Raw genomic sequence first — 24911 nt, 5'->3', positions numbered from 1 at the left:
AAAGAAAAAAAAAATAACCAAAAGAAAGCAGAACCAAAACAAAAAGGAGATGGATGAGCGGACCTTAAAAGTTTTTATGAGGGGTGCACATGCACCCTGTGCTCCCCCCTGGTTACGGCCCTGAGATAAAGCCATTCTTCTTGGACAAGGATCTGATGATTTATTGTGGCCTCATCCTCCATTCAATCCATAAACTTTAACCACACAGTTTGTACACTCACCTTGGGTTCTCGTTTGAATTTTACAGACATGGCTTCCCTTACTCCTGTGCAGGGTTCGTGCTACTCCTTAAACTCCTTGAAAACTCCTTGAATTTAATTCGCGTTTTCAAGGGCACTTGAAAAGCTCTTGAATTTTACGATTTTAGCAAAACTCCTTGAAAACTCCTTGAATTTTTGCTTTGATCATCACTTGCATGGTTCTGAAATAGATCTAGTCAGAAAGATTGGAAAATCTGAAAGTCGGCCATGTGCAACCACCGTGTAAAACCTTGGCATAGTTAGTTGAAAATTCATTTTTGGGTCCTTGTATACTCCCTGAAAAGTCCTTGAATTTTAAGTGGTTACCTTGGCACGACCCCTGCCTGGGCTTTGTCAGGTCTTCCTTCTTCTGCAAAACCTTATAGTAGATGATAAATGAATTGAAATTGTTTGGTTTACATCTTTGTTGAAGAGAGCAAGTAATTAATGATAATGACTGAGTGAATGAGTGAAGTCATTAAACCTGTGAAATAGATATTAGGCTAATACACTTTAGTAGACCCTAATTCCATTGTTTTCTTTTGTGTCTATTTGACTATTACACGTTGACTATTAATTTTTATTTCACGGGTTAAATGCCTTCACTCTATCATTTTTGTTGAGGCTTTGCAACATCACGTGCCGGTGCCCATAATACAGCTTGGACAGCCTGTGGTTAGATGGCAGAACAATAAAATCCCTTTGCTCTAGGGAATTCATCCTAGTCCCGTCCAATCCATCCCAGTCACACATTTAATGTATTAGTGATTCTGAATAAGTTGGTTGATGGTAGATGATGGTAAATGATGGTAAATGATGGTAGATGATAGTAAATGATGGTAGATGATGGTAAATGATGGTAGATGATGGTAAATGATGGTAAATGATGGTGGATGATGTTAAATGATGGTAGATGATGGTAAATGATGGTAGATGATGTTAAATGATGGTAGATGATGGTAAATGATGGTAAATGATGGTAGATGATGTTAAATGATGGTAGATGATGGTAAGTGATGGTAGATGATATTAAATGATGGAAGATGATGGTAAGTGATGGTAGATGATGTTAAATGATGGTAGATGATGGTAAATGATGGTAGATGATGTTAAATGATGGTAGATGATGGTAAGTGATGGTAGATGATGGTAAGTGATGGTAGATGATGGTAAATGATGGTAGATGATGTTAAATGATGGTAGATGATGGTAAATGATGGTAGATGATGTTAAATGATGGTAGATGATGGTAAGTGATGGTAGATGATGGTAAGTGATGGTAGATGATGGTAAATGATGCTAGATGATGGTAAATGATGATAGATGATTGTAAATGACGGTAGACGATGGTAAATGATGCCCGGGGGTACTACCACCCCAACTTGGGTAGGGGTGTGCTGCCAGGACCTCAAAACCCTGACCCTATCCCAGACCTAAAATTTTGATTTTACATACCCTACCCCAGACTAAAACTAAGAACTGTACACCCTATCCCGGACTAAAAGACGGAAAAGACGGTTTTACAATCGATTGCAATCAATTTATTGTTTTTGTGTCGGCAGAAAGCGTAGCCTATTCGCCAGACAAAAACGACCAAATCGTTAACCCTATCCCAAACAAAAAGGATATCCTATCCCAGACAAAATGTCAAAAAATGATACCCTACCCCAGACCCAAAAGCCGAAAAAACATACCCGTATAGCAAATATAGGGGAGTACCCCCCCCCCCCCCCCCCCCGGGAGATGATGGTAGATGTTGAAATAGAAAGTATTTCTCGGTGTTGGTAACCCTGTGGTTTTACCAATATATTTTTCAAGATGGCGTCCGTCAAGGAGTTCTGGACAACGGTTCACAAAAACAAGAGGGATAACCAAATGAAGCCGTATTTCTACGATTCTTGCATCTTTCAGCAACAGTGGAATGAAACTTGTAAAGGTTTTCGCATCAATGGTAAGTAATACCCTCAAATTTTCCTTTTAAATCAACGTTCAGTTTAAGGCCACTTGAGGCGACGGTGGACACGTGAAGTACGAATATTTTCTGGAACTACACATTAAAAAAAACGTGTATGTCTTTAAGAGTGAAGAGAAAATCCTCAGAAGGGGAGGGGAGGGGAGGGTATTGCATGGATTTGAAAAAGGTTTAATATTGTTTCTTATTATATAGATATCGATGAAATACCAGGTTTTATTATATAATTACCAATGAAATATCTATTTTTATTATATAATTACCAATGAAATATCTATTTTTCTCTATTTCAAAAAATTGATATCTTCACACGTGAAAATAACATGTTATTTTCACGTGTGAAAATAACACCATTGCGATGGCTATTCAAAAATACACGGAAAGAATTGCCTGAAAAAGCCGAAACATACTTCATTGATAATTATATAATAAACAGAATATTACATGGGCGCTTGGAGATACGAAAATTATCTTCTCGTGTTGAAAATTTCTCACTCGTTCGCTGCGCTCACTTGTGAGAGATCTTTTCAACACTCGAAGATAAATTTCGTATCTCCGCGCACCCATGTAATATCCTCTATTTCTCTAGTGTCGAAAACTTGATATCTTTCACCAGTGGAAGATATCATATCTTTCACACGTGAAGGTATCGTTGTTGAATCGGCTTGCTACTTTAATAAAGAATTTTTAAGCTTTTGTTTTATTTAAAGACTTGCCACTTACCGTGATGCATCACAATTTGTTTACATTTTGCATCGTGTCACCACTGAAAAAACAATTCCAACCTTTTGAATAAACTCTTAGATAGTCCCTAAGGCCGTAAAATAATGTAAAAGAATCATTATTGTGCCTTAGTGCTACGTCGGAAAAGGATTTAATATGAAGTTATTATTCAATATATGAATCTTTGAATTTCATGGACCACGAAATTCATCTGTGACCGCGGTGCATCACGGTAAGTGGCAATGGGTCTTTAAGTTTCATCGATATCTATATAATAAACAGAACATTGAATGGCTGCTTTGAGATACGAATTTTATCTTCTCGTGTTCAATTTAGATATCTCACTCGTTCGCCTCGCTCACTCATGATTGAACACTCGAAGATAAAATTCTTATCTCCGCGCGCCCATGTAATATCCTCTATATACTTTCTACAGGGTGGTATACTACCTTTAGAGTACAACATGTTGAGTACCTTACCCGTCTGTTACTGGACATTCTGCTGGATCATGATTTTGATAATGCCTCCAGGTGCATTATGGGATTGAGTGCGAACATCAGAAGAGTACCTGAGTTGGTTTGGAGGGTAAGTCATAATAGACCTCCTCGGCTTGGGTGTAATGTTGTCTCATTTCAGACCACGTGTCATTCCCTAGAGTATCCTTTCTTTGTTTAACGGTTGTGCTCGGTTGGAGAAGACACATGAATATGAATACAACTCCATCAAAGAATCTAATTCTCAAGGGAATGACACGTGGTCTGAAATGCAGGGCTGTCAACTCTCCTGGATAAACCGGGAGTCTCCAGATTTTGGACCGTATCTCCCGGTCTCCAGATTAGAGTATCAAATCTCCCAGATAATCCCTGAAGCTGACCATTTCTTGTGAGACTAGATTTTCACAACCATAAAATTCCAATTATTTCATGTTGTTTGTGTTATTTTGCATCTCTAACAAAATGAAAACGTTCCTCATAAACTGTTCTTGCAAGCAAGCCATTGTAATATAAGCTATGATCTGATTGGTCAGAAATAAACCAATCACATCAAATGTTACAAAGCGAAAGACGTCTTTTCGAGCGCTTTTTGATGCGGTGTGACTTTATGTCCCTTCCCTATCAATTCTCCAGATTCGAATATCTCGGGGTAGACAGCCCTGGAAATGGGAAAACATAACACCCAAGCCGAGGAGATCAATTGATGAGTCAAACACTATACAAACCTTAAACTTGTGATAAGGAACTATTTTCCATGTTACAAATTTAACAGCAGGGCTGTAGAAGCTCACCATAAAGGCATTTCACTTGGTCACATAGTTTGAGAAAGATGAGAGTGATAGTTCACCTCATATTTTCACCTCAACTTCTCCATGTGGGATGTAGAAAAATTCATAATATAAATGTATCCGTTCTAGAACAAGATGCCTGGGTGCATCCACATATCATTACACTATTTTCTCTTGGGATTTGATGTGTTGTGAAAATAGAAGATATTACATGGGCACGCGGAGATACGAAATTTATCTTCGAGTGTTGAAAAGATCTCTCATGAGTGAGCACAGCAAAAGAGTGAAAGATTTTCAACACGAGAAGATAAATTTTGTATCTCCAAGCGCCCATGTAATATTCTGTTTATTATATATTTATCCATAAAATCAACTTAATAAGCTTTTTATTATTATAACTAACTAACTAATAGCTTAAATACACATGGTAACGATATTTTCACATGTGAAAATATCAGTTTTTCGAAAAAGAGAAATATAGGTATTTTATGGATAATTATGTGATAAACCTCATTAATAATAATAAATTAAGAGAGAATTCTTTTCGTATTCAAGCAGTAAGCGCCAAAAACTATTTTCTTGAAGAAAGGCTGTTGTACAAGGCTAAAATCTTGTTATTCAGAAAGTTTAACTTGTTTGGAAGTGGAGATGACCAATGAAAGTGGAATCAAAGTGTTAACCCAAAGCAAAAACTTGAATCGAAAATGAGGTTTAGGCCTTCATTTGCTTATTTCCCATACATTTTCTATAAAAAAGCCTGACAAAGCTACATTCTAACACAATTGCAACAAAACATCTTTGTACAATTGAAAATACCACTTCAAACAGGCATTTTATCATAGTAGATCAGTTTGTAACTGTTTAAAAAAGGTTTTGACTCAGGTCTAGTTTTTGGCGCTTCTTTCCATTATTGCTCGTTATTGAAAAAAATTCCTCTTAATACAATTATCAAAAATCAATAATAATAAATCAGAGCTTAAAATAATGGCAAGTCATTTACTGTCCATCATGATCACTGGCAAAATCTAAGTGTAATGTGTTAATTCACCATTTTCCATACATCGGTTCACTGGTCAAACACAAAGCGCTCAAGCGAGGCGCCAAGTTACTTTCAAAGGATTATTCAAATTTGAACCTTGCAACCTCGACTGAATGCTTTGTGTTTGACCAGTGAACCGATGTATGGAAAATGGTGAATGATACAAATTAATAAAAAAAACTAAAATCTAAAAGCTATTCAACTTATACGAATCCTTTGTGATTTTCGCATTTGTTTAGGTTGGATGTGAAACCTTGAGAAACTTAAAACGAAACCACAAATGTATTGTGCAGTTCTTTAAATACGTTTTTATGATCTGCTACCCTTATAAAGAAGAGATTCTACTGGATTTTGCCATGTACTTGATTCAAGAACAACAAGAGATTACCGAAGCACACGAACTGATTAGAGGAAAATGTGGCAACAAACCCTTCAGTGAAAACAGATTATTACAAGCATATCTTGGATTGTTTGAATACGTAACATGGAATAGCAAATTGACTAAAGAAAAACAACTTGGTTTTGAACAAGATGTTTATATAAATATGAACACAGAGAAATCTAAGCAAATAAGTTACCATGGTAACAAAGCCTTGGGTTATTTCGAGAACCTTGTGGAGACTGATGGATTGTGGGATATCTTTGTAACGAGACAAGTTGAGCTGTTGGTTTACTATGGAAAGGTTGATGAAGCCAGGAAAACGCTTGAGAAATACCTAGAGAAGAATCCAGAGAACCCTAATGCACACAGGTATGGTACAACACAACTGTCAGATGAATAAGGGAAGGATAGGATAGCAGCACTTCCTTAATTTCTCTTGAATTTGATCACCCAAGAGGATGTTTCAGGGTTTGATCTGTGAATTAGCCATGCCCTGACTTAGATCAGCCCAGATGTGGTTGAAGAATTCAATCTGTGAGTTAGCTGTGCCCTGACTTAGATCAGCCCAGAGGTTGTTTCAGGGTTTGATCTGTGAGTTAGCCATGCCCTGACTTAGATCAGCCCAGAGGTTGTTTCAGGGTTTGATCTGTGAGTTAGCCATGCCCTGACTTAGATCAGCCCAGAGGTTGTTTCAGGGTTTGATCTGTGAATTAGCCATGCCCTGAGTTAGATCAGCCCAGAGGTTGTTTCAGGGTTTGAACTGTGAGTTAGCCATGCCCTGACTTAGATCAGCACCAGGGGAAATTTTCCGTGACAATTTCAAGGATAGAGTGAGTGGAAATCCCATAAATGATAACCATATTATTTTCTCATTTTCAGATATCTTTATCACTTTCTTAAGAAACAAGGGACACCAAACGCTGAATTACTGGATGTATTGGAAAAGCTTTTTGCTGTGGACCCAACTTCAGAGCTGGTAAAAGAATACACAGAACTATTACAAGAGGATGGACAGCTGAACTTAGGTACATTACTGCACACTGTATTCATTTAGTTGGGACAAAATGTATTCATATTTCTCATGGCCTGTGTCATTCAATACTCCTTTTTCCAGTTCTGTCCTGTGTCCAAGAATAATAGTTTCAGGTTGAAGTTGGAGTTTCAGCGCATAGCAAAACTATAGTTTATCATGCGCGGTAACTCCAACCTCAACAAGTACGTACAGTATTCTCAAACTCAAACTCAAGCAGATACACTGTAAATACAGGATACTTTGCAATCTTGATGGGTACCCTGTACCTATTTCAATAAATGTTGACATTGGGGATAGGCAATAGGCAATAATTGAAAAGTGATAGGGGATATAGGTCATTCCAAGGTCCAAGAATAGCTGGAATGACTTGTGTTTCTGCTTCCTATTCTCGTCAAGAGTATGGACCTTAGTGTCGAGACTGATTCAATGTTCTTTGTATTCAACGAAACCATTTCCTCGTTAGAATGACCTATCGCCATTGGCAATGACACAAAAAAAAAAAAAAAAAAAATCGTCCTTTTTTCACGAGGGTAGCACTTAATAGCCAGTGGCTAACAAACCTGTGGCCCTCATTCCATGATCGAATTGGAATTTAGGAGTTGATTTTTGACAACTTTCCTTGAAATAGGTGTATACTTATAATATACGACAGCTAATTATAATTATTGTCTCCAGGGGACCCCAAGTACATCAGCAGACATCTGCACATCCTTTTCAATAAACTTGATCACTACGCCTGCCGTAACAGTCTCAATGGATGGACAGCCCTTGCCCAAATACTCAAACTATGTTACCATGGAAAGACCATTAATAAGGACTTTGAACACACCATTAAAGAGTGTTGGGAAGAGAGAGCTGATTGGTGGCCTCAGTACCATTTCCAGGAACAGCAGTTACTGATGATGGATTCAACAAATGAATATGATTGGAATATTGTGCTTGAAAAGGCTAAAGTTGCACAACGACTTCTTGGCAAAGGTAAGGAAGTGGAAATGTAGAACGACTGGCCATTCAATAGACCAAATTCGAGTTCCAAATTACCGCTGTGTTCCTTGATTACAGACTCATTTACTCACAGTTAGCCTCGTATCAGTGTTTAAATATTCACAAAGTACCAACAGAAAAGTAAAGAATGCACAACTTCAACAATACAAACATTTTGAAACTTGATGGACCTTGACTGGAACACGTGAATATTCTACACAAACTCGAGACCAACCCTGAGCAAATGAGTCTGTAATTGAGAAACACAGCGGTAATTTGGAATTTGAAACGGGCCTATTAAACTTTTCTAGGCTGAAATACCTCTAGATAGCAATTGAATTTGTTAGTAGTTGGAATAATATGTGAAACAGCAAGATTTCAAATTATTTGAAAACATAACCCCACCACTCTATGCTTTATAAACTTTCTACGTTGGCCCTGCTCTTGGCATGCCATTATTTAGGTTGGTCGCCATATCAGTTGGACAATGATAGTACGGGAGAGCCTACATAGCAAGCAGTTGATGTGATGTAATATATTCATAAAAATACAATGAATCACACCTAATACAATATAAGATATAACTAGCTAAAAACTAGTGTGAGCTGCTTCGGTGTTTCTAATGAAACAGTGATGATAAAAGGGTAAATTATACACCATGAAAAGATGAAAAAACTTACTGACGTTTCGGACACTAGTCCTTCGTCTAAGTAAAAGAGAAAGAGGTGGTAGAAAGGAGTGTATATATGATAGAATAAGACAAAAGAAACCAATGAGAGCAAGGTAGGCAAGGAAACAAAAACAAACAATCAAAAGACAAAAGAAAGGGTTAGTTGAAAGTAAAGCGTTCATTAATCCTGTTGGGACTAAGAGTGCCCAATTAAGCCGCATTTGTTTGGTCTTGTGACAATTATCGTTGGCGTTGGATAGAACGACAATAGAATACAATAGATTTTCTGAATACATTACATCAACTGAGTGCTATGTAGGTTCTCCCATGATAATATACAGGGTAATAGAAGAATATTTTTTTATTGCAGATTGTGTATTTGTTAAGGCTGTGCATAAACTGAAAAAAGTAAAATCCAAGAAACATGCTGATGAATCCATGACAACAGACCCATCACAGAATGAAACTAGCCATTTAAAAGATAAAACTGTGGAAAGACATTCAAAAACCAATAAAAGAAAAACAAAACATGCTGGAAATAAGAAAAAGAAAATAAAAAATTGAAAAGTGACAGTTTTCTTTCTTTTTTTTTTTTTTTCTTTCTCATTTATGTACAATTAAAATAATTTTCCTTTACAAAAGAAATGTCTTTAGTTATTTAAGTGGAAGTGTGTACTGGTTATGTTTGCTTTTTATTTTCTACATTGTATGTGTTAAATTTGATTGACTGGTATCAACGTGCTATCAACCAGAGAGTATTCTATTGCTTGGTATTAATCAGCTGAATGAATCTCGTGAATCTCATTACCAGCCTACAATGACAGACAAACACTGCCTGTCATGTGCTATCAACCAGAGAGTATTCTATTGCTTGGTATCAATCAGCTGAATGAATCTCATTAATCTTATTACCAGCCTACGATGACAGCAAACACTGCCCGTCATGTGCTATAAACCAGACAGTATTTTGACTATTGCTTAAAATTCCTTGTTCAGTCAGAGTTCAAATCATTTGCTTCAAATCTTGTTTACTCAGGAATAAAACCAATTGAGAAATGACGTGCATGCATCATACATGAGGCATTATCACCACATATTGTACCTCCCCTGACGCTGTGCACTGTTGAGTCTTATTAATTTAGAGCCTTTTATATGGGAAAAAAATGACATTCTTCTCGTCTTCCATTACATAACACACCATCTATTGTATAATTCACGTTCATGTCTTATTAATTTTTGGATAAAATTCTTTTTCAAGAACAGGGTTAAGAGCTGTTCTAAGTTAAGCTGGATATTAAATATGATGCAAACACGTTCATATGAATGGCACTTGCATCTTAACTTAGATGCTTATGTGCAACTTCACAGGTCAAGGAGCCCACACAGACTGATTTTTTGTCGTGACTTCAGCCCAAATAAGACACAAACTGTTTATACATAATGTTTGTATCTAATGTAGACACACGCTCTTAAAAAAGAATCAGTTCACCTCTTATTTAGGACATGTCTTATTTTTCCTGTATAAATGGCCCTTTGGTCTATTCTATAACTCATCTTTTTTTTTGCTTGTGAGACTATAAAGAGCTTTTCCATTTGACATCATCTCCAAAAGGTACAGAAGCTGTAAACAAAATATAATAATGAAGTCATTCAAATCCTGCAAATCTGGTCAACAAAGAAAATGGGAAAAAACAAAAAGGTTTAAAACAAAATGTTAGAATCTTTTGCTATATTAGATGTCAGTGGCGGATCTAGGGATGGGTTTTGGGGGTTGCTACCCCCCCTATGAGAGCCATCGTGATTTATTATTATCTTTTTTTTTTTCATGACAACACCAACAGCATTGCAAGTTTTATTAAATGACAGGGGTGCTGAACACATTTCGCTCGCTTTTTTTTCTATAAGCTGTGTGTGAGACCTGAAACAACCATGCTCGCCTGCAGCAAATAATCATTATCTTAAGACCTACAGTACTTCCGTTTGGGAACCCTGTGCTACTTTCCCGCCAAACAAGTACCTCAATCAATGCTACAACCCCCCCCCCCCCTCCCCCCTTTGAAAAAATCCTGGATCTGCCCCTGGATGTTAATTGATTAGTTAATTATTTATTATTGGCAAGTTGCAAGATCTAAAAATTCTGTTTTTGAAACTGACTGTTTCAGCCATCTACTGAAAAGTGAATTCATTAGTCAATTAATCATTCCATTCATAATCAGTTAGGCTACTCCATAACACAATCAGTATGTCTGACAGTTGTTCGTTTCATCAGGCCATTATTCATTTTTATTATATGACCGTGAATCTTCGAGCCTGGACACTAGCAAATTGAGCAATCTGATTGGATAGTTCGCATCGCGGACTGGTCTAGATTCTCCGGTATTAACCGGTCCGATCGCATATTAATCTTACAGCGAAAACATTTTGTCCTATTCAATGAAAAGTGGTCATATAATAAAACTCTTATCAACCGAGCTTGCTCGCTGCGCTCGGTCTGTACATTCCGACCTCGGTCAAGATTATCCCGTACAGACCTCCCGCTCGGTTAATAAGATCTAACTACGGACCATCATTCATTTAGTCAGACCATCAGTCATTTGGTCAGACCATCAGTCATTTGGTCATTCATCCACTCAGTATTTATTCATTCATTTCCATGGGTCAGTCAGTCACTCATTCATTCAGTCTTTCATTCAAAGTACACATTAAGTCTGCTTGTCACTCCATTGTTTGTTTGTCAATCAGTCCATCTAAGGCAAGTTTCAGTGATATGCCGATGACTAGTTCTACATGGCTAGCTTTAGCTGTAGTACTAGCCAAGCCGACGTGTCCGTCAACTACACTTGTCTATACTTACTAATTTTGTTTTCTTTGTGAAGTTTTGTCAAATGATGCTTGACATTATTTTCAGCAGCTTTGTGTAAGTGCCATGGGGTGTCCTGTTGGTCGACAACCAAATAATTATTGTAAATTGGCTTCCTCATTGTCAGTAAAAACACTCTCATTGGTGAAAGAAAACTTTTACTGCTACACGTACCACTCTTGCCAAACATTCCTCAAATTCCTACGTATCTCTATCTGATGTTCTATATTTAATAAGCTCTAATTATTATCTTACTGTATATATATTTTTGACAAGTTCCATTGCTGTCATTGGAGATGATCCTTCTTCTTTCTTTAAAGTTTCAAGAATCTGAAAACCAAACCAAAAGTAAGAGATAACTCCAACACTTTTGTGAGGCATGATTTTGCTGCACCTGAATTCTGGAACTCTCTACTTTTATCTTTAAGATCCTGTCAAACTGTCCTTGAATTCAAGTCACAGCTTAAAACTCACCTGTTTAAAAACTATTTTGATTTTTAGTTATTTATCTTCAGTTATTTTGTGATTATTATTGATATGTCATAGCGCATAGAGCATTCATTTGGATATGCGCAATATAAATGCACTTTTATTATTATTATCATTATTATTATTATTATTATTGAAAATCCCGATTTAATGAATTTTTAGTATTTTCATTTCATTTCATTTTTTACTATTATCGGGTTTTTTTTCATCTTCTTGTATGTATCCAAGTACATATCTTGAGCTATAAGCCTTTCATTTCATGTAAAACTGAAATTGTTTTTAATTCAAGTAGCCGATTGTAAATTACCTAGTTTCCAGCGAGATTTGCAATGGTAAAACAAAAAGCATCAAAATAAAGTTTTCATTAATATTATTATTATTATTGTTATTATTATTATTAATAATGATATGTCACTGAATGGTCAACAAGTCCAACAAATGGTTGCTAAACAATCAACAATCAGTCGACAGTTGCTCGACTGATTGTTGACAGTTGCTCGACAGTCGGTCAACAGCTGGTTAGGGGCGCTGATAGTTACTATTACCAATACAGGCATGGAGAGACAACTTAAACAGTGTCAGTCCTTTCTCACCTGTTGTTCTCTTTGGTTTCTGTGATCTATGTACTCCTTGATCTTGTCAGTAGCATTCTCTACTACAGGCCCATGTCCTGGATAGATCAGATTGGGTGATAAGCCAAGAACTATCTTCAAGGAGTTCATGTAATCATACAGATCCTCAAATACCTGTAATGATAGGCAAAACATGCTTTGATATTCTTAATGGAGAGCAAGTATGGCGTAGCTGTGTTAATTTTATCACCTCTGTGTTCAAAGGTTTGATTCCTGTGCAGTGCTTGGCATCACAAGTGAGTAGTTTTTCTATACTGGTTCACAGGTTTTCCTTCCTCTGCAGACCCTAATGCTATTGAATTCCAATATGCTCTATGAGTAAGCTGTACGTGCCCTGACATAGATTGATCAGCCCAGATGTGGTTGAAGAATTCAATCTGTGAGTTAGCTGTGCCCTGACTTAGATCAGCCCAGAGGTTGTTTCAGGGTTTGATCTGTGAGTTAGCCATGCCCTGACCTAGATCAGCCCAGAGGTTGTTTCAGAGTTTGATTTGTGAGTTAGCTATGCCCTGACTTAGATCAGCCTAGAGGTTGTTTCAGGGTTTGATCTGTGAGTTAGCCATGCCCTGACTTAGATCAGCCTAGAGGTTGTTTCAGAGTTCTCTTTGCGAAAAACCAAACCATATGACCAGATAATTATTTATGATGGATCGTAAGGTCTTTTTAGCCTTAAAATGCGAAAGAACTCCAATGTTTGAACAATTACTTCAGCTGACTATACTTACTGCTGTTCCATGCCCAAGGATGCAATCTCCCGAGAATAGAGCATTCTCTTCCTCCAGATAAAGCACCATATGGTCTGTAGTGTGGCCTGGTGTATGTATGGCATGCAGGGTACACCCTTCTGTGGATACAGTATCACCATCCTGTAGGTAGTTGTACCCTACTTCATGGCCTTTAATCTCCTCGGCAAACCCTTTTCTTTCAAATTTTGATACTCTAACTTCCATGCCTATTTGAATCATTAAATAGTTTATCATTTAAAACATATATGGTCCATATCTGCAGACAAAGTTCATTTTCTGTTTCTGGGAGTCCTGTGTACTAGTTCAGTTATTATTATGATATTTTACTTAGTTTATAGCTGGCGACTTACATTTGGTATATGGCCCCCCAATATGGTCATATAGCATGCCGTAGTATATCTGGTATACCCCCAACGTGGTCAATTATTATCATATCCTACTCCTAATAGATCAATCTTACCCTGGTTTATAGCATGCTGTAGTATATCTGGTATACCCCCAACATGGTCAATTATTATCATATCCTACTCCTAATAGATCAATCTTACCCTGGTTTATAGCATGCCGTAGTATATCTGGTATACCCCCAACATGGTCAGTTATTATCATATCCTACTCCTAATAGATCAATCTTACCCTGGTTTATAGCATGCCGTAGTATATCTGGTATACCCCTAACATGGTCAGTTATTATCATATCCTACTCCTAATAGATCAATCTTACCCTGGTTTATAGCATGCCGTAGTATATCTGGTATACCCCCAACGTGGTCAATTATTATCATATCCTACTCCTAATAGATCAATCTTACCCTGGTTTATAGCATGCCGTAGTATATCTGGTATACCCCCAACATGGTCAGTTATTATCATATCCTACTCCTAATAGATCAATCTTACCCTGGTTTATAGCATGCCGTAGTATATCTGGTATACCCCCAACATGGTCAGTTATTATCATATCCTACTCCTATAAGATCAATCTTACCCTGGTTTATAGCATGCTGTAGTATATCTGGTATACCCCCAACGTGGTCAATTATTATCATATCCTACTCCTAATAGATCAATCTTACCCTGGTTTATAGCATGCCGTAGTATATCTGGTATACCCCCAACATGGTCAGTTATTATCATATCCTACTCCTAATAGATCAATCTTACCCTGGTTTATAGCATGCCGTAGTATATCTGGTATACCCCCAACGTGGTCATGATGCCAGTGTGTTATGACTATTTCCTGTATTTTCGTATCATAATTTTGAAGAGCTTCTTTGAGATTCGTAATGTATTCTGGTATGCCTCCATCACCTGTGTCAATTAGTATGCGACTACGAAGAAGAGAAAAAGTATGACATCAGTTATTTGATACATTCACAATCAATTCATGTATTTAGAGTTTTTTCTCTCTGTTCACTAATGGATTGATAAGTGGTTGGATGCATGGGATAGGGGGGGGGGGGGGGAGGATGGATGGATGGATGGATGAATTTGGATTAAAGATATGAATATATGGATGATAAAATATTATTGGATGAATGAAAGTACAGTGTATGGACGTACGGGTGGACAGGCAGATGGATGAATGAATTGATGGGTTGCAAGCATTCCCAAGAGAGTTAAAAGATAAAAACATGGCGGCCATTGTGGTGCCGTTAACAACGGATGCTAATGAGAAATCTTTTGTTAAATGGCACCAACATGGCCGCAATCAGGTAACGTGCAATCGAAAATTAGATTGACATATGAATTGGTAGATGGATAGAAGGACAGATGGGTGGATGGATGGATGGATGGATGGATGGATGGATGGATGGATGGATGGATGGATGCATGCATGCATGGATGGATGCATGGATGGATGCATGGATGCATGGATGGGTGTGTGGATAGATAGATAGGTACGGTGGGTGCATGAGCAAACTACAGGATGGATAGATTAACAATCAGAACATGCTAATCTTTATAAAAAGTCCATATGCATTTGAATTATAAGCTTGTTCAGTTTTAAGTGCCTTTGTGGTATATTTATATCCATTTATACATCTATTTCTGTACCTCATTTGCAGTCTCATAAAGGTCATAAACCACTACCATGCTCAATTCATAAAAAATATATTTTACCTCTTCCCAGTGCCCACTAGATAAGTATTCGTTCCCTGTAGCGTCATAGGACTAGGGTTACAGCCTAGAACTCTAATAACTCGAGGAGAAAGCTGTTGAATGTTAGGAATATGGACAAGATTGCTGTTTTGTCCCACAATGGAACTTGCTATCGACACCATCTTGTTCCCCATGTCTTTACCACAGGTAACCCACAGCGAGCTGTGATAATAACAAAAATATTACATGGAATTTGGTCAAATCTATTGTAATATACATTAAATATTAAATAAGTAAATAATTATAATGATAAACAATAAATAAATAAGTAATAATAACAAAAACAACGACGAACAAAAGAGAAAAAAAGTTAATGGTTAACTGGGTTTGCTGTGATTTTCCACAGGCATCCCAAAGACCATAGTTCCCAGTTCAACTCGGTCCGTTGCTACGTAGTGTCACAGGCGTACCTAGCAACCAAAGTCAGTGAATGAACTTCGAATCATTTGATCAACAAAGAGTAAACAAACGAACAGAGCTGAAGAATATGGAAGAAAGAGAGAGAACCAACGACCCTAAAACCTTCCAAAACAGTAAGATTTTATAACTAATACTTCATAAATATAAAAGTGGAGAGCGATTTTTAACTAGGTTTGTTTTGTTTTGGTTTTAGGTTCGAATCGAATTGAGGAGCTTGCAAAGCCAAAGCCTCTTCCCGCAGGCTTCCTTGACGATAAGTAAGTTAAAAGAACTAGACAAGAATCTTTTGATTTTGAACGCATCCGTAGAAAAATTAGAAGATACTGCGGTAACCAAGAAAGAAGATCTTGAGTCTTCAGATATTCTTTTTCAACATTCCTTTACACAAACACAGCGCTGCGAAGCTATGCTTGCTTCTACAGTCCACAAGGAATATTTCTGTAATTCATTTTATAATTTAGAACTACTATTCTTGCAGTTTATATCACTGAAGCAGAAGTTTTTTTTTTGTTAATTATTTACTTTGTAACTGGATCGTCGAACATCGAACGTCTTTACTATGTCACGTGTTTGATTGTCAGAAGATCTCCCCTGACAGTTACATCTGTATTCTTATTTGGATTTCACGATTCTATTTAAAAATCATAAAGATTTTATCGTGAGGACTAACTGTTTTATACCATTGATTATTTTTTACAGGCGTTCTGTTTATTGGGACAATAATTTGGACAAGGATTGGGCAAAATCTCCAATAGAAACGACACAATGTGGTATGTTGTAACAACCATTTGTTAGGAAAATGAAATTTGGTTAAAATTATCACCCTTCTTGATCGAATGTTTTCTAATTATTGGGTTTGTCGTTGTCATTATGGGCTCCTCATTGGGCATGCAGTTAAGAGACCACACAAATTCCACTAGACACCACTAAAATGTGTGCATGTCTTAGGCCGGCTTTCTTAACGAGGAAACATGTTTACCGCGCGCATGTTTCCTCGATGTTTTCCAGTTTAGCCACATGTGAAACATTGCTGCGTGCAACAAATTTTGCTTCCAAGACGCAAAAAATGTTTTTGCTGTGCGGCAAGACGCATGGAAACATTGTTTCCCGATGTTTCCTGACAATCTTGCCACCTTAGGAATCTAGCACAAAGCATGATGGTAAAAAGAGTACTACACAAATAAGAACAAGGTAATCGATAGAATTATCAGAAAAAAAATACTCCGTTATTTTTGCCTGTTGAAATACTTACAGTTTCATAGAAAATGTTGAAGAAAAAAATTGTGAGAGGGATTTGTAGAGAAGCTAAAAAAGTACTGTTTCCCATCATGCTTTGTGCTTGTGCACATTGGCTATTGTTCATGCCTTTTGTCATGGCATCTATCACATGATGGTGATAAGCATTAATATAGTCAAAGTGAGGCATATCGATGCTTAAAAAATAAATTATGCCATCATATTGTCAAAGTAGTAGATCCGCATACTATTTAAAGTAACATGCATTTATTTTTTCACAGCACTATCAGAGAGACAAACAGATCTTGCAAAGAACAAAGCTATTCACAAGTCATATGTTGGTGATAGGTAAGTGAACCAGTATAGTTTTTGTGAAGTGTATGGAACAGGGCGTGGATAATACATAGGTAGATTGTACATACCAGTACATACTATGCATTTACCACTCCTGGATGGACAGCTTAATTGATGCCTAACAGGTTTTAAATTTGCAGGCCAATTGATATGGTCACTGTCAACAGATCAAATTAGAACTTGGTTATGCAGGGAGGAAAAGATCCCCCTCTTACCCCACTTTGCACTCCAGAATTTCCAATTCCCTCTGTTAGTGGGTTATGGATATTTTCTGGATATGTAATATAATACATAATATAGAGTGCAAATAATTAATCCGTGAAACACTAATTACTAAATAGTACAAAATAGTGCTAATTAAACAATAGAAAACAATGGAATTTGCATGAAATTGTGCTATTTGGTATAACTAAAGTTTCACGGTTATATTGTTTGCACTCTAGTATATTAGAAGCTAGGTAAGCATAATGCAGCATTGAATTAGCTAGGTAAGCATAATGCAGCATTGAATTAGCTGTATATGCTAATAATACTAGGGGCTAGAACCAGACATCTCTCATTTCTCATCGAAAACCTTCAAATATTGGTGTTGGTTAAAAACAATAATAGACTATGCTGTGACCCAATATTTATCGGCCTACCAAATATATACAGAACAGTTTGACTACAAAAATTTGACACAAACGTTTCTGTTAAAAATCTGTCTTACTTATATACTTATTGCAACAACAAGAATTTTTACAGTTATCTCCTATGAACTAAAGAAATACTAGAGTGCACGCACTAAAACCGTGAACATTAAATAAGTACTAATATTAGTACTATTTCATACAGAATCCTTTGTTTTCTATTGTTTAATTATCACTATTTAGTACTAAAAATTAGTATTTGTTTCACGGATTTAGTGTGAGCACTCTAGCATCATTAGAGTGCAAACAATATATCCATGAAACACTTATTACTAAATCGTTCAAAATAGTTGTAGTTAAACAAAAGAAAACAATACAATTAGCATAAAAAAGCACAAGTTAGTATTACTAATATTTCACGGATAGAGTGCAAACAATATAACCATGAAACTTTAGTAATACTAAATAGCACAATTTCATGCAAATTCCATTGTTTTCTATTGTTTAATTAGCACTGTTTTGTACTATTTAGTAATTAGTGTTTCACGGATTAATTGTTTGCACTCTAGCATCACTATGATCAAGCAGCCTATTAACCATGGATTAATTAAAGAGTACATTCCAAATTCTAAAATATTGAATTTAAAATGATTCTGCTTTCATTCCAGGCCTTCACCAATATGGCAAGTCAGCCCAGCAGCTCAAAATGCAACAGCTTCTTCACGCATTGAGACATTAGCAGAATCCAAATCCTTACATCGTGATTATCAACCATGTAAACAAGTACAGAGTGTAGTTAGTGATGCGGCAATGTCTGCAGAAGCCACAGACAAATTAGAACAGCTGTCAAAGCCAAAAACGTTTGCCCCTTTAAAAATAAAAGATAATAGTGATTGGGATTGGAGTGAATGGCAACCAGACTTATCTGAAGCTGCTAAAAAAGCCACAGCATCTGAAAGAGTTGTAGTGCTGGCAAACCCTAAAAACCCTCATAGGAATTATAAAGAAGGCAGACCTGTGATTTGGGAGGTTCCAGAATCTGCAAAAAAGGCATTGCCATCTTTGAGAATACAACAATTAGCAAGACCCAAAAGCCGAAGTAAATACAGCGAAGATTATGATGGTAATGCTTGGAAAGTGTCACCAGGAGCAAAGAATGCACAAGCTACACCTAGAATAGCTCAATTAGCTGCACCTCTGGAGAGAAAAGTTAGAGCCAAAAAAGTTGTTTGAATGATTCTAAAATAATTGAATTAAATATTGAATTCTTGTGTTGCTGTGATGTAAAATATAATTTTTCAAATGGAATTTCAAAACACAAACTTGTATTATCAAAATTTTTTCTTAATAAACCTGCACAATATAATATGATGCAATTTTGTCAATAATAAAAATTTTGTATAATATAATTTATACGAACAAGGTGTATCAAAATGAAGGTCGGGAGATATGAATGTGTTTTGTGTTGAGAAAAGCTGAAAGCCATGCAGACTAAGGTTGTCTTTTCATGTGTGTTCATCAAGTTAGTGTGCAGATGCATTAATCGGGACAACTTAAATAAAAATGACCAATCGAATAACAGTAAATTATATAGAGATTGGACTGATAACAGTCTTAGCCAATCAGATTATTACGCTCTTTTGATATTGATGAGCTATCTGATTGGCTGATTTAAAATATTGCACTAAATGTTGCAATATGATTGGTTATAGTGATAGTAGTACTCCCAGTTGGAGTATCCACACAGTAATGGGCGGATCCAGGAATCAAAGAAAGGATGGGCGGAAAACACCTTAAGGGCTGGAATTATGGGAGGGGGGTTGGTAATACATGAAAAGAAACTTAAATAGTCGTAAGAACTTGATAAAAATTGCAAAAACTTACAGTCTTACAGTCCTGAAAGAAAATACTTGTGACAATACTTAACTAATGCCTGCATGCTTGTTTAGTGGTGCACTGGGGGGGGAGGGGTGAGTCATCAATTTTTGTGCAAATAGACTGACAGAGCCACATATATTAGTGCAATGATTATTATTGCACCAATCTGGGAGTGTGAAAAAGATTTGCATCTCAAAGGTGTTCCATTCCATTCATTTTGATTCAAAATGTATTTTCTTGAAGATCCCGTACCCCTCTCGCTCAGTAGAGTTTCTCTGGGATCCCCCGTTAGTAAAGTTTTGTCGCTGATATTATCTCAAGTAAGCTCTCATGTGATTGGTTGGTTTGAGTTCTTGTGTTTATCAGCCAATCAGAGATGAGCAGGTTGGTAGAGAACCAACGTAGTATTTACCAATATGGCGGAAGAAGAAGAGAAAAAGGACAAAACATCGTCAAACAGCTACTCCGATTCAGCCGGAGAAACAATTAAGTAAGTCCAAAACTACCCCCTAACCTTCATTAATCTATATTCTAGGTACTTGACTGGTTATCTTGTGTTCTAGACACATCGATCGCTTGGTATTGCTTCATTTTTTCGTCGTCTTCGTCTCAAGTTTCGCCCTTGGTTTGCTGTTTCTTCATTCTTCGCTAACTTTTTGGAGAACACAGGTCAGTCTGAACTTCAATATTTGTGACATATTTTAACTATAATACCGTAAACTATAGATGATACTCTATTCATACCATATTTTCGTTTATCTTTACTTAAAATAAATTCAAAAAGCTTGCAAACGAAAATCAAGACTAAAACTTTTCACTATCGCAAGTTTTTTTAGCTACAAAGTTCCTCATTTTGACAATATTTTAACACCTTTTCCGAATCCTTTATATATCATTCTTTGTACAACTGTTAGATCTTTTATTTTTATCATTTCTTAAGCCGTAAAAACGAAAGAGTAGTGATATTATAGCGGTTTCGCTTGACTGAAATCCCTGTTCTAAGTAAATAAGATTAGCTTACATCATTTTGTCGTATTCAGCTTATATTGAAATTTAGGTTAAATATTTTTCCTAGTGTACTAGAAGAGGACAAAAATTAAATATCTTATAGATTTTATCGCTTTTAACTTGTCTTTGAAGTTTTAGAGATGTCAAAGCATTTTTTATTTAATTTATTGAGTAGTGTTTGCAAGAGATCTTGAAACTATTGACTTAGATATACAATATATATAATACTGTAGTATACATAGCAGGCCAAAAAAGGTTACAGGATATAATTTTGCATTGGCACTCTGTCAATCAAATACAATAATATGCTGGTTATAAATCCCTTGGTCAAAGGGGCCATTGGTCTGCTAACACAAGACCTTCAAGTTATAAATTGTACTGCATGGAATGTTTCTATTGCATTTATTGTTAACGTTGTAACAATTTGTAACTATGTACACAAAACAGGAAGTTGTGAAGGGTGGATAGTGCTATCAGAGTGATAAATCTTATCCATTGGATAAATTATTTCATAACAGCATCTACTTATCCACTGGATAAGGATTTATCTGTTGGGTAGCACTATTCACCGTTCCTACATCCAGGCCCTGAAGTTTACGCAATAGCATTAAACACCATGTTTACAGTATTTACTGTAATATAATAAAAGCAAACTCAAACTAGAGGACATAAAATATGCAATAGGTTTCCAGTTCTCAGGACATTGAAATTCTTTTCTTTTCTCCTGCAAATTTACCTGCTTTGACATGCTATGGGTCTATTTCATTGTTTGTTTTTTTTTTCAATTTTTCGATTTTTTTTTTTTTTTTTTTTCTATTTGTAATATTTTTTTGCTTTTGGCTGTTGAATCTTAGTGGTAATAATGAATCTCGTAAAACTAAAGAAATGAGAATTATTCACACCTTACACCGTATTTGCTTTGACACCTTTTGTTTCCTATGTTGTGGTGTTTCATCAAGCTGTTTCCTTTTGGACTTTGTTCATCCGTTACTTCCTGTATTATATGAACTCTACACTTCTCTAGATCAGTTTTGATTTCCATATTACCACTGTGTTCCTTAATCACAGACTCATTTACACAGGGTTAGCCTCGTATCACGGTTTAATTCAGTGTTGTATTTACAAATACCAACAGTAAAGTAAAGAATGCACAACTTCAACAATACAAACACTTTGAAACTCGACGGACCTTGACTGGAACACGTGAATATTCTACACAAAATCGAGGCTAACCCTGAGTAAATGAGTCTGTAATCCAGAAACACAGCAGTAATTTGGAACTCGAAAAGGGTCTATTTCCTTTTTTACTCCGATGAAAGACTAATGCCTGAAATGTCATTAAGGCCTAGGGCAAACGTCGAACTTTCCATGCACCGAACTCATTAAGAACAATGGATATCAGGTGATAATGAGGCGGCATTCTTTGATGTAATTAAGTTCAGTGCATGGAAAGTTTGACGTTTACCCTAGGCCTAAGTTTCCTTCTTATTTACTTGTTGTATTTAGACTGACCAGGAGCCAGTCATAGCTCAGCCGTGCACCTTTTCAGTCTTCAGGTGTCATGCCAATAATGATGTAATGTGACATAATAATGGGCTTCTTTTATTTAAAGATTTTTTGCTGGATTACTAATGTCGTATCCAAAACCTTTTCAAAAATACTCTTTTTCCCCTTATAAGATACTTTTGATTTTGAAACACAAAGCAATTTAAGGTTTTCTTGCCATCTAGCAGAGCCTTCCCCAAGGAAGCTTTCGCTGAATTGATTCGTTAGCAAAGTGATGTATCAGCACGTGATTGTTTGTTGCAAATGTCCTATTGAAGAAAGCCAGTTTCATTGATCATATATATATTTTTTGTTGCAGTTTGAAGGAAACGGGTATTACGAAAACCTTTTTTACAGCGGATCAAGTCAATCACAGTTCCTCCCAAAGGATAACACAGTTAGCATGGTATCCTACAACGTCAATTCTACCTTCTCACTTGTCCGATGATACCAGAGGAGAACGAGGACTTAATTTAAAATGCATAAGCAATTTGGACAAGAAATTCAAAGAAAATCTAATGGAAAAAGGAAGAGTAAATCCTTACCATTTCAACTAACTACATAAGTTAAAATTGAAGATAACATCTGCACTTGAAGCAAGCACTGTGCACATGTGTTAACCTTTGCTCAAGGACCATTTGTCCGAGGCGAAGGCCAGCAAATAAATTATTGTTTAAGCAAGTTTATTTAAGAATGGTTACAGTGCAACTACTATAACCGAGGCCACCTAGACAGCAAGAACCAATTGCCCTATTTCACTATGACGTCACATCAAAACAATCTATTGTTTAAACACAAAGGATCTTGGTCGTCGGAGGGGGTCAAAACAACTCAAATTCATCGAAAATTGTTGAATAGAGAAGTTGAATAGCTAGCAAACGCTCAGAATATTTTTTAGTACATATTAACACATATTATATCTGAAAACCAGGCCATTTTAGATTAAACTGTTTTTCTAGGAGCAAATTTTGTTGAATTTTCTATTGGATTTGGCGATTCTATCCCCCACATAAACAAGCAGTGACGTCATAGTGAAATAGGGCAACTACGTTATAAAATAAAACGATACATTCCAGCTTTGGGAAGTGCAGCCAATCAGAAACCAGCAGGAAACAATAGCTGCCAAAGATATTTTTTATTCTCACTAGAAAATGACGATGGCTATATAGTTGTCGACACGTAACATCAGGGTCAAATTACAAATTTGTGCAGTCTAGGTTTCATAATTGTTCCACTACCCAAAGTTACAGTAGAATGCATTGTTTTCGTTTTAAATTTTGATCATACAGCTTCTCATTAATCCCATATAGGTAACTGTCCAATTATTTTCTTAATTGGACAGGTCTTGATGATATGGGGTTAATTAGGCAGCTATATAATTAATATTTAATAGGATTTCATGCTCCCCAATCAAGAAATAATTAGACTCGAAAAATTCCTCTGACTGCAAAATTAAACTCAGCCTACTGCCTTGTCCAATATTGGCAGTCCACTATATTTTCCTCGTCCATTTATTTCTTACTTGGACAGCATGGAGTCCATTACATATACTAATTGGTTTCACTGGCAATGTCAGATATGTGTGGTAAATGTATGGTAAGTGGTTCACAAGGACCATTATATGAAGTGTAGATATCTATCTAGAGGTACCTGACATGATAATTTTGAAGAATGTCATTTAATTTCGAATGTAAACATTTAATGATGCATGTTCCAGTTAGTTATATGGTCTGTGGGTAATACTACTCCATTAATAAGAGAAAGATATGATAACAATGTTGTAATATTTTGCAGGGGCGAATCCAGGATTTAGTTCAGAGAGGAGTGCTGCACGCAAAGTTAACCCAGGGAGGGGTGCAACCCTTAGACTCAAAGGAAAAAAAAACAGTTTTGGTTTACTTTGAAGCAGGGACACAAAGTGGAACCAGGGAGGGGTGTACAACCCCTGCACCCCTTCCCTGGATCCGCCGCTGTTTTGCACTTATTATTAGTATATTTGTCCAGCACTTCATACCTTTTTTTGCCCATTTGGGGCAAGGTCTTCACGGGAGAAAATAGGAGATTGGTCATTTGAAGATCAAACTGCATAATTTGTTAGTCTGTGCAAAATAATATTAATTAGCAATTGAATAGCAACAGGGCTATTGACTCATAGGCCATGAGGGCGAGAGGACTAATTGTTTTAGTTGAATACAACTAGTCGGTCAAATATATAGATATATAGATAGATGCAAATAAGTTTTGAATTAAAGTAAAATTTAATGTTTAGGTATTCAAAGCCGGCACTTTTCGCTTTTAGTAGGCTTTTGATAGTGCCATCTTGAAAGGTAGCCGTGCATTAGCATCGAAGCAACACAAATGGTGAGCTTGCAATGATAGAGACCTTTTGTTAACACCTTGGACAATCATTCACATCTCTATCATTGCAAGCTCACAGTTTGTCTCACCTTAATGCAAAGGCATGGCTTACCTTCCAAGGTGGTGCTGAGAACTGAAGGGGATTATCAATGCTAAATTGATTGAAGAATAAATGAACTGTAATGAGTATGCGTGTTTAACGACAATACTAATTAAATAACAATATTTTTTGCTAATGACTCAGTTCATACATCACCTAGAGTTATACT

At 36.4% G+C, this 24911-nt stretch overlaps 4 protein-coding genes across 4 annotated transcripts; 3 read left to right on the top strand and 1 right to left on the bottom strand.

The window, feature by feature from the left end:
* Positions 1 to 2033: 2033 nt before the first annotated feature.
* Positions 2034 to 8903, top strand: LOC116304183 (TATA box-binding protein-associated factor RNA polymerase I subunit A). The gene is made up of 6 exons (XM_089029082.1): positions 2034 to 2190; positions 3371 to 3519; positions 5495 to 6006; positions 6517 to 6662; positions 7346 to 7648; positions 8695 to 8903. The coding sequence occupies exons 1-6, from the start codon at positions 2058 to 2060 to the stop codon at positions 8886 to 8888; spliced, it is 1437 nt and encodes a 478-aa protein (XP_088885208.1). The 5' UTR covers positions 2034 to 2057; the 3' UTR covers positions 8889 to 8903.
* Positions 8904 to 8932: 29 nt separating this feature from the next.
* LOC116304182 (endoribonuclease LACTB2) lies at positions 8933 to 15430 on the bottom strand. Its single transcript, XM_089029083.1, has 7 exons — positions 15176 to 15430; positions 14216 to 14382; positions 13031 to 13257; positions 12267 to 12419; positions 11440 to 11514; positions 11179 to 11260; positions 8933 to 9945 (listed from the first exon to the last, which is right to left on the bottom strand). The coding sequence occupies exons 1-7, from the start codon at positions 15346 to 15348 to the stop codon at positions 9899 to 9901; spliced, it is 924 nt and encodes a 307-aa protein (XP_088885209.1). The 5' UTR covers positions 15349 to 15430; the 3' UTR covers positions 8933 to 9898.
* Positions 15431 to 15613: 183 nt separating this feature from the next.
* On the top strand, positions 15614 to 19238 carry LOC116304181 (sperm microtubule associated protein 2). The gene is made up of 5 exons (XM_031713873.2): positions 15614 to 15747; positions 15828 to 15891; positions 16334 to 16404; positions 17152 to 17218; positions 18522 to 19238. Exons 1-5 carry the CDS (start codon positions 15645 to 15647, stop codon positions 19084 to 19086), a joined length of 870 nt encoding a protein of 289 aa, XP_031569733.2. The 5' UTR covers positions 15614 to 15644; the 3' UTR covers positions 19087 to 19238.
* An 865-nt stretch (positions 19239 to 20103) lies between these two features.
* Positions 20104 to 24873, top strand: LOC116304180 (uncharacterized). Its single transcript, XM_031713872.2, has 3 exons — positions 20104 to 20221; positions 20295 to 20400; positions 22604 to 24873. The coding sequence occupies exons 1-3, from the start codon at positions 20148 to 20150 to the stop codon at positions 22730 to 22732; spliced, it is 309 nt and encodes a 102-aa protein (XP_031569732.1). The 5' UTR covers positions 20104 to 20147; the 3' UTR covers positions 22733 to 24873.
* Positions 24874 to 24911: the final 38 nt, after the last annotated feature.

Source organism: Actinia tenebrosa, unplaced genomic scaffold (genome assembly GCF_029948245.1).
Source record: "Actinia tenebrosa isolate PJP-AT-01 unplaced genomic scaffold, QUT_ActTen_1.0 PGA_scaffold13__45_contigs__length_12533684, whole genome shotgun sequence".
Lineage (NCBI taxonomy): Eukaryota > Metazoa > Cnidaria > Anthozoa > Actiniaria > Actiniidae > Actinia > Actinia tenebrosa.
Note: the sequence above shows the minus strand (reverse complement) of the source record. Positions and strands in the feature narration are given on the sequence as shown.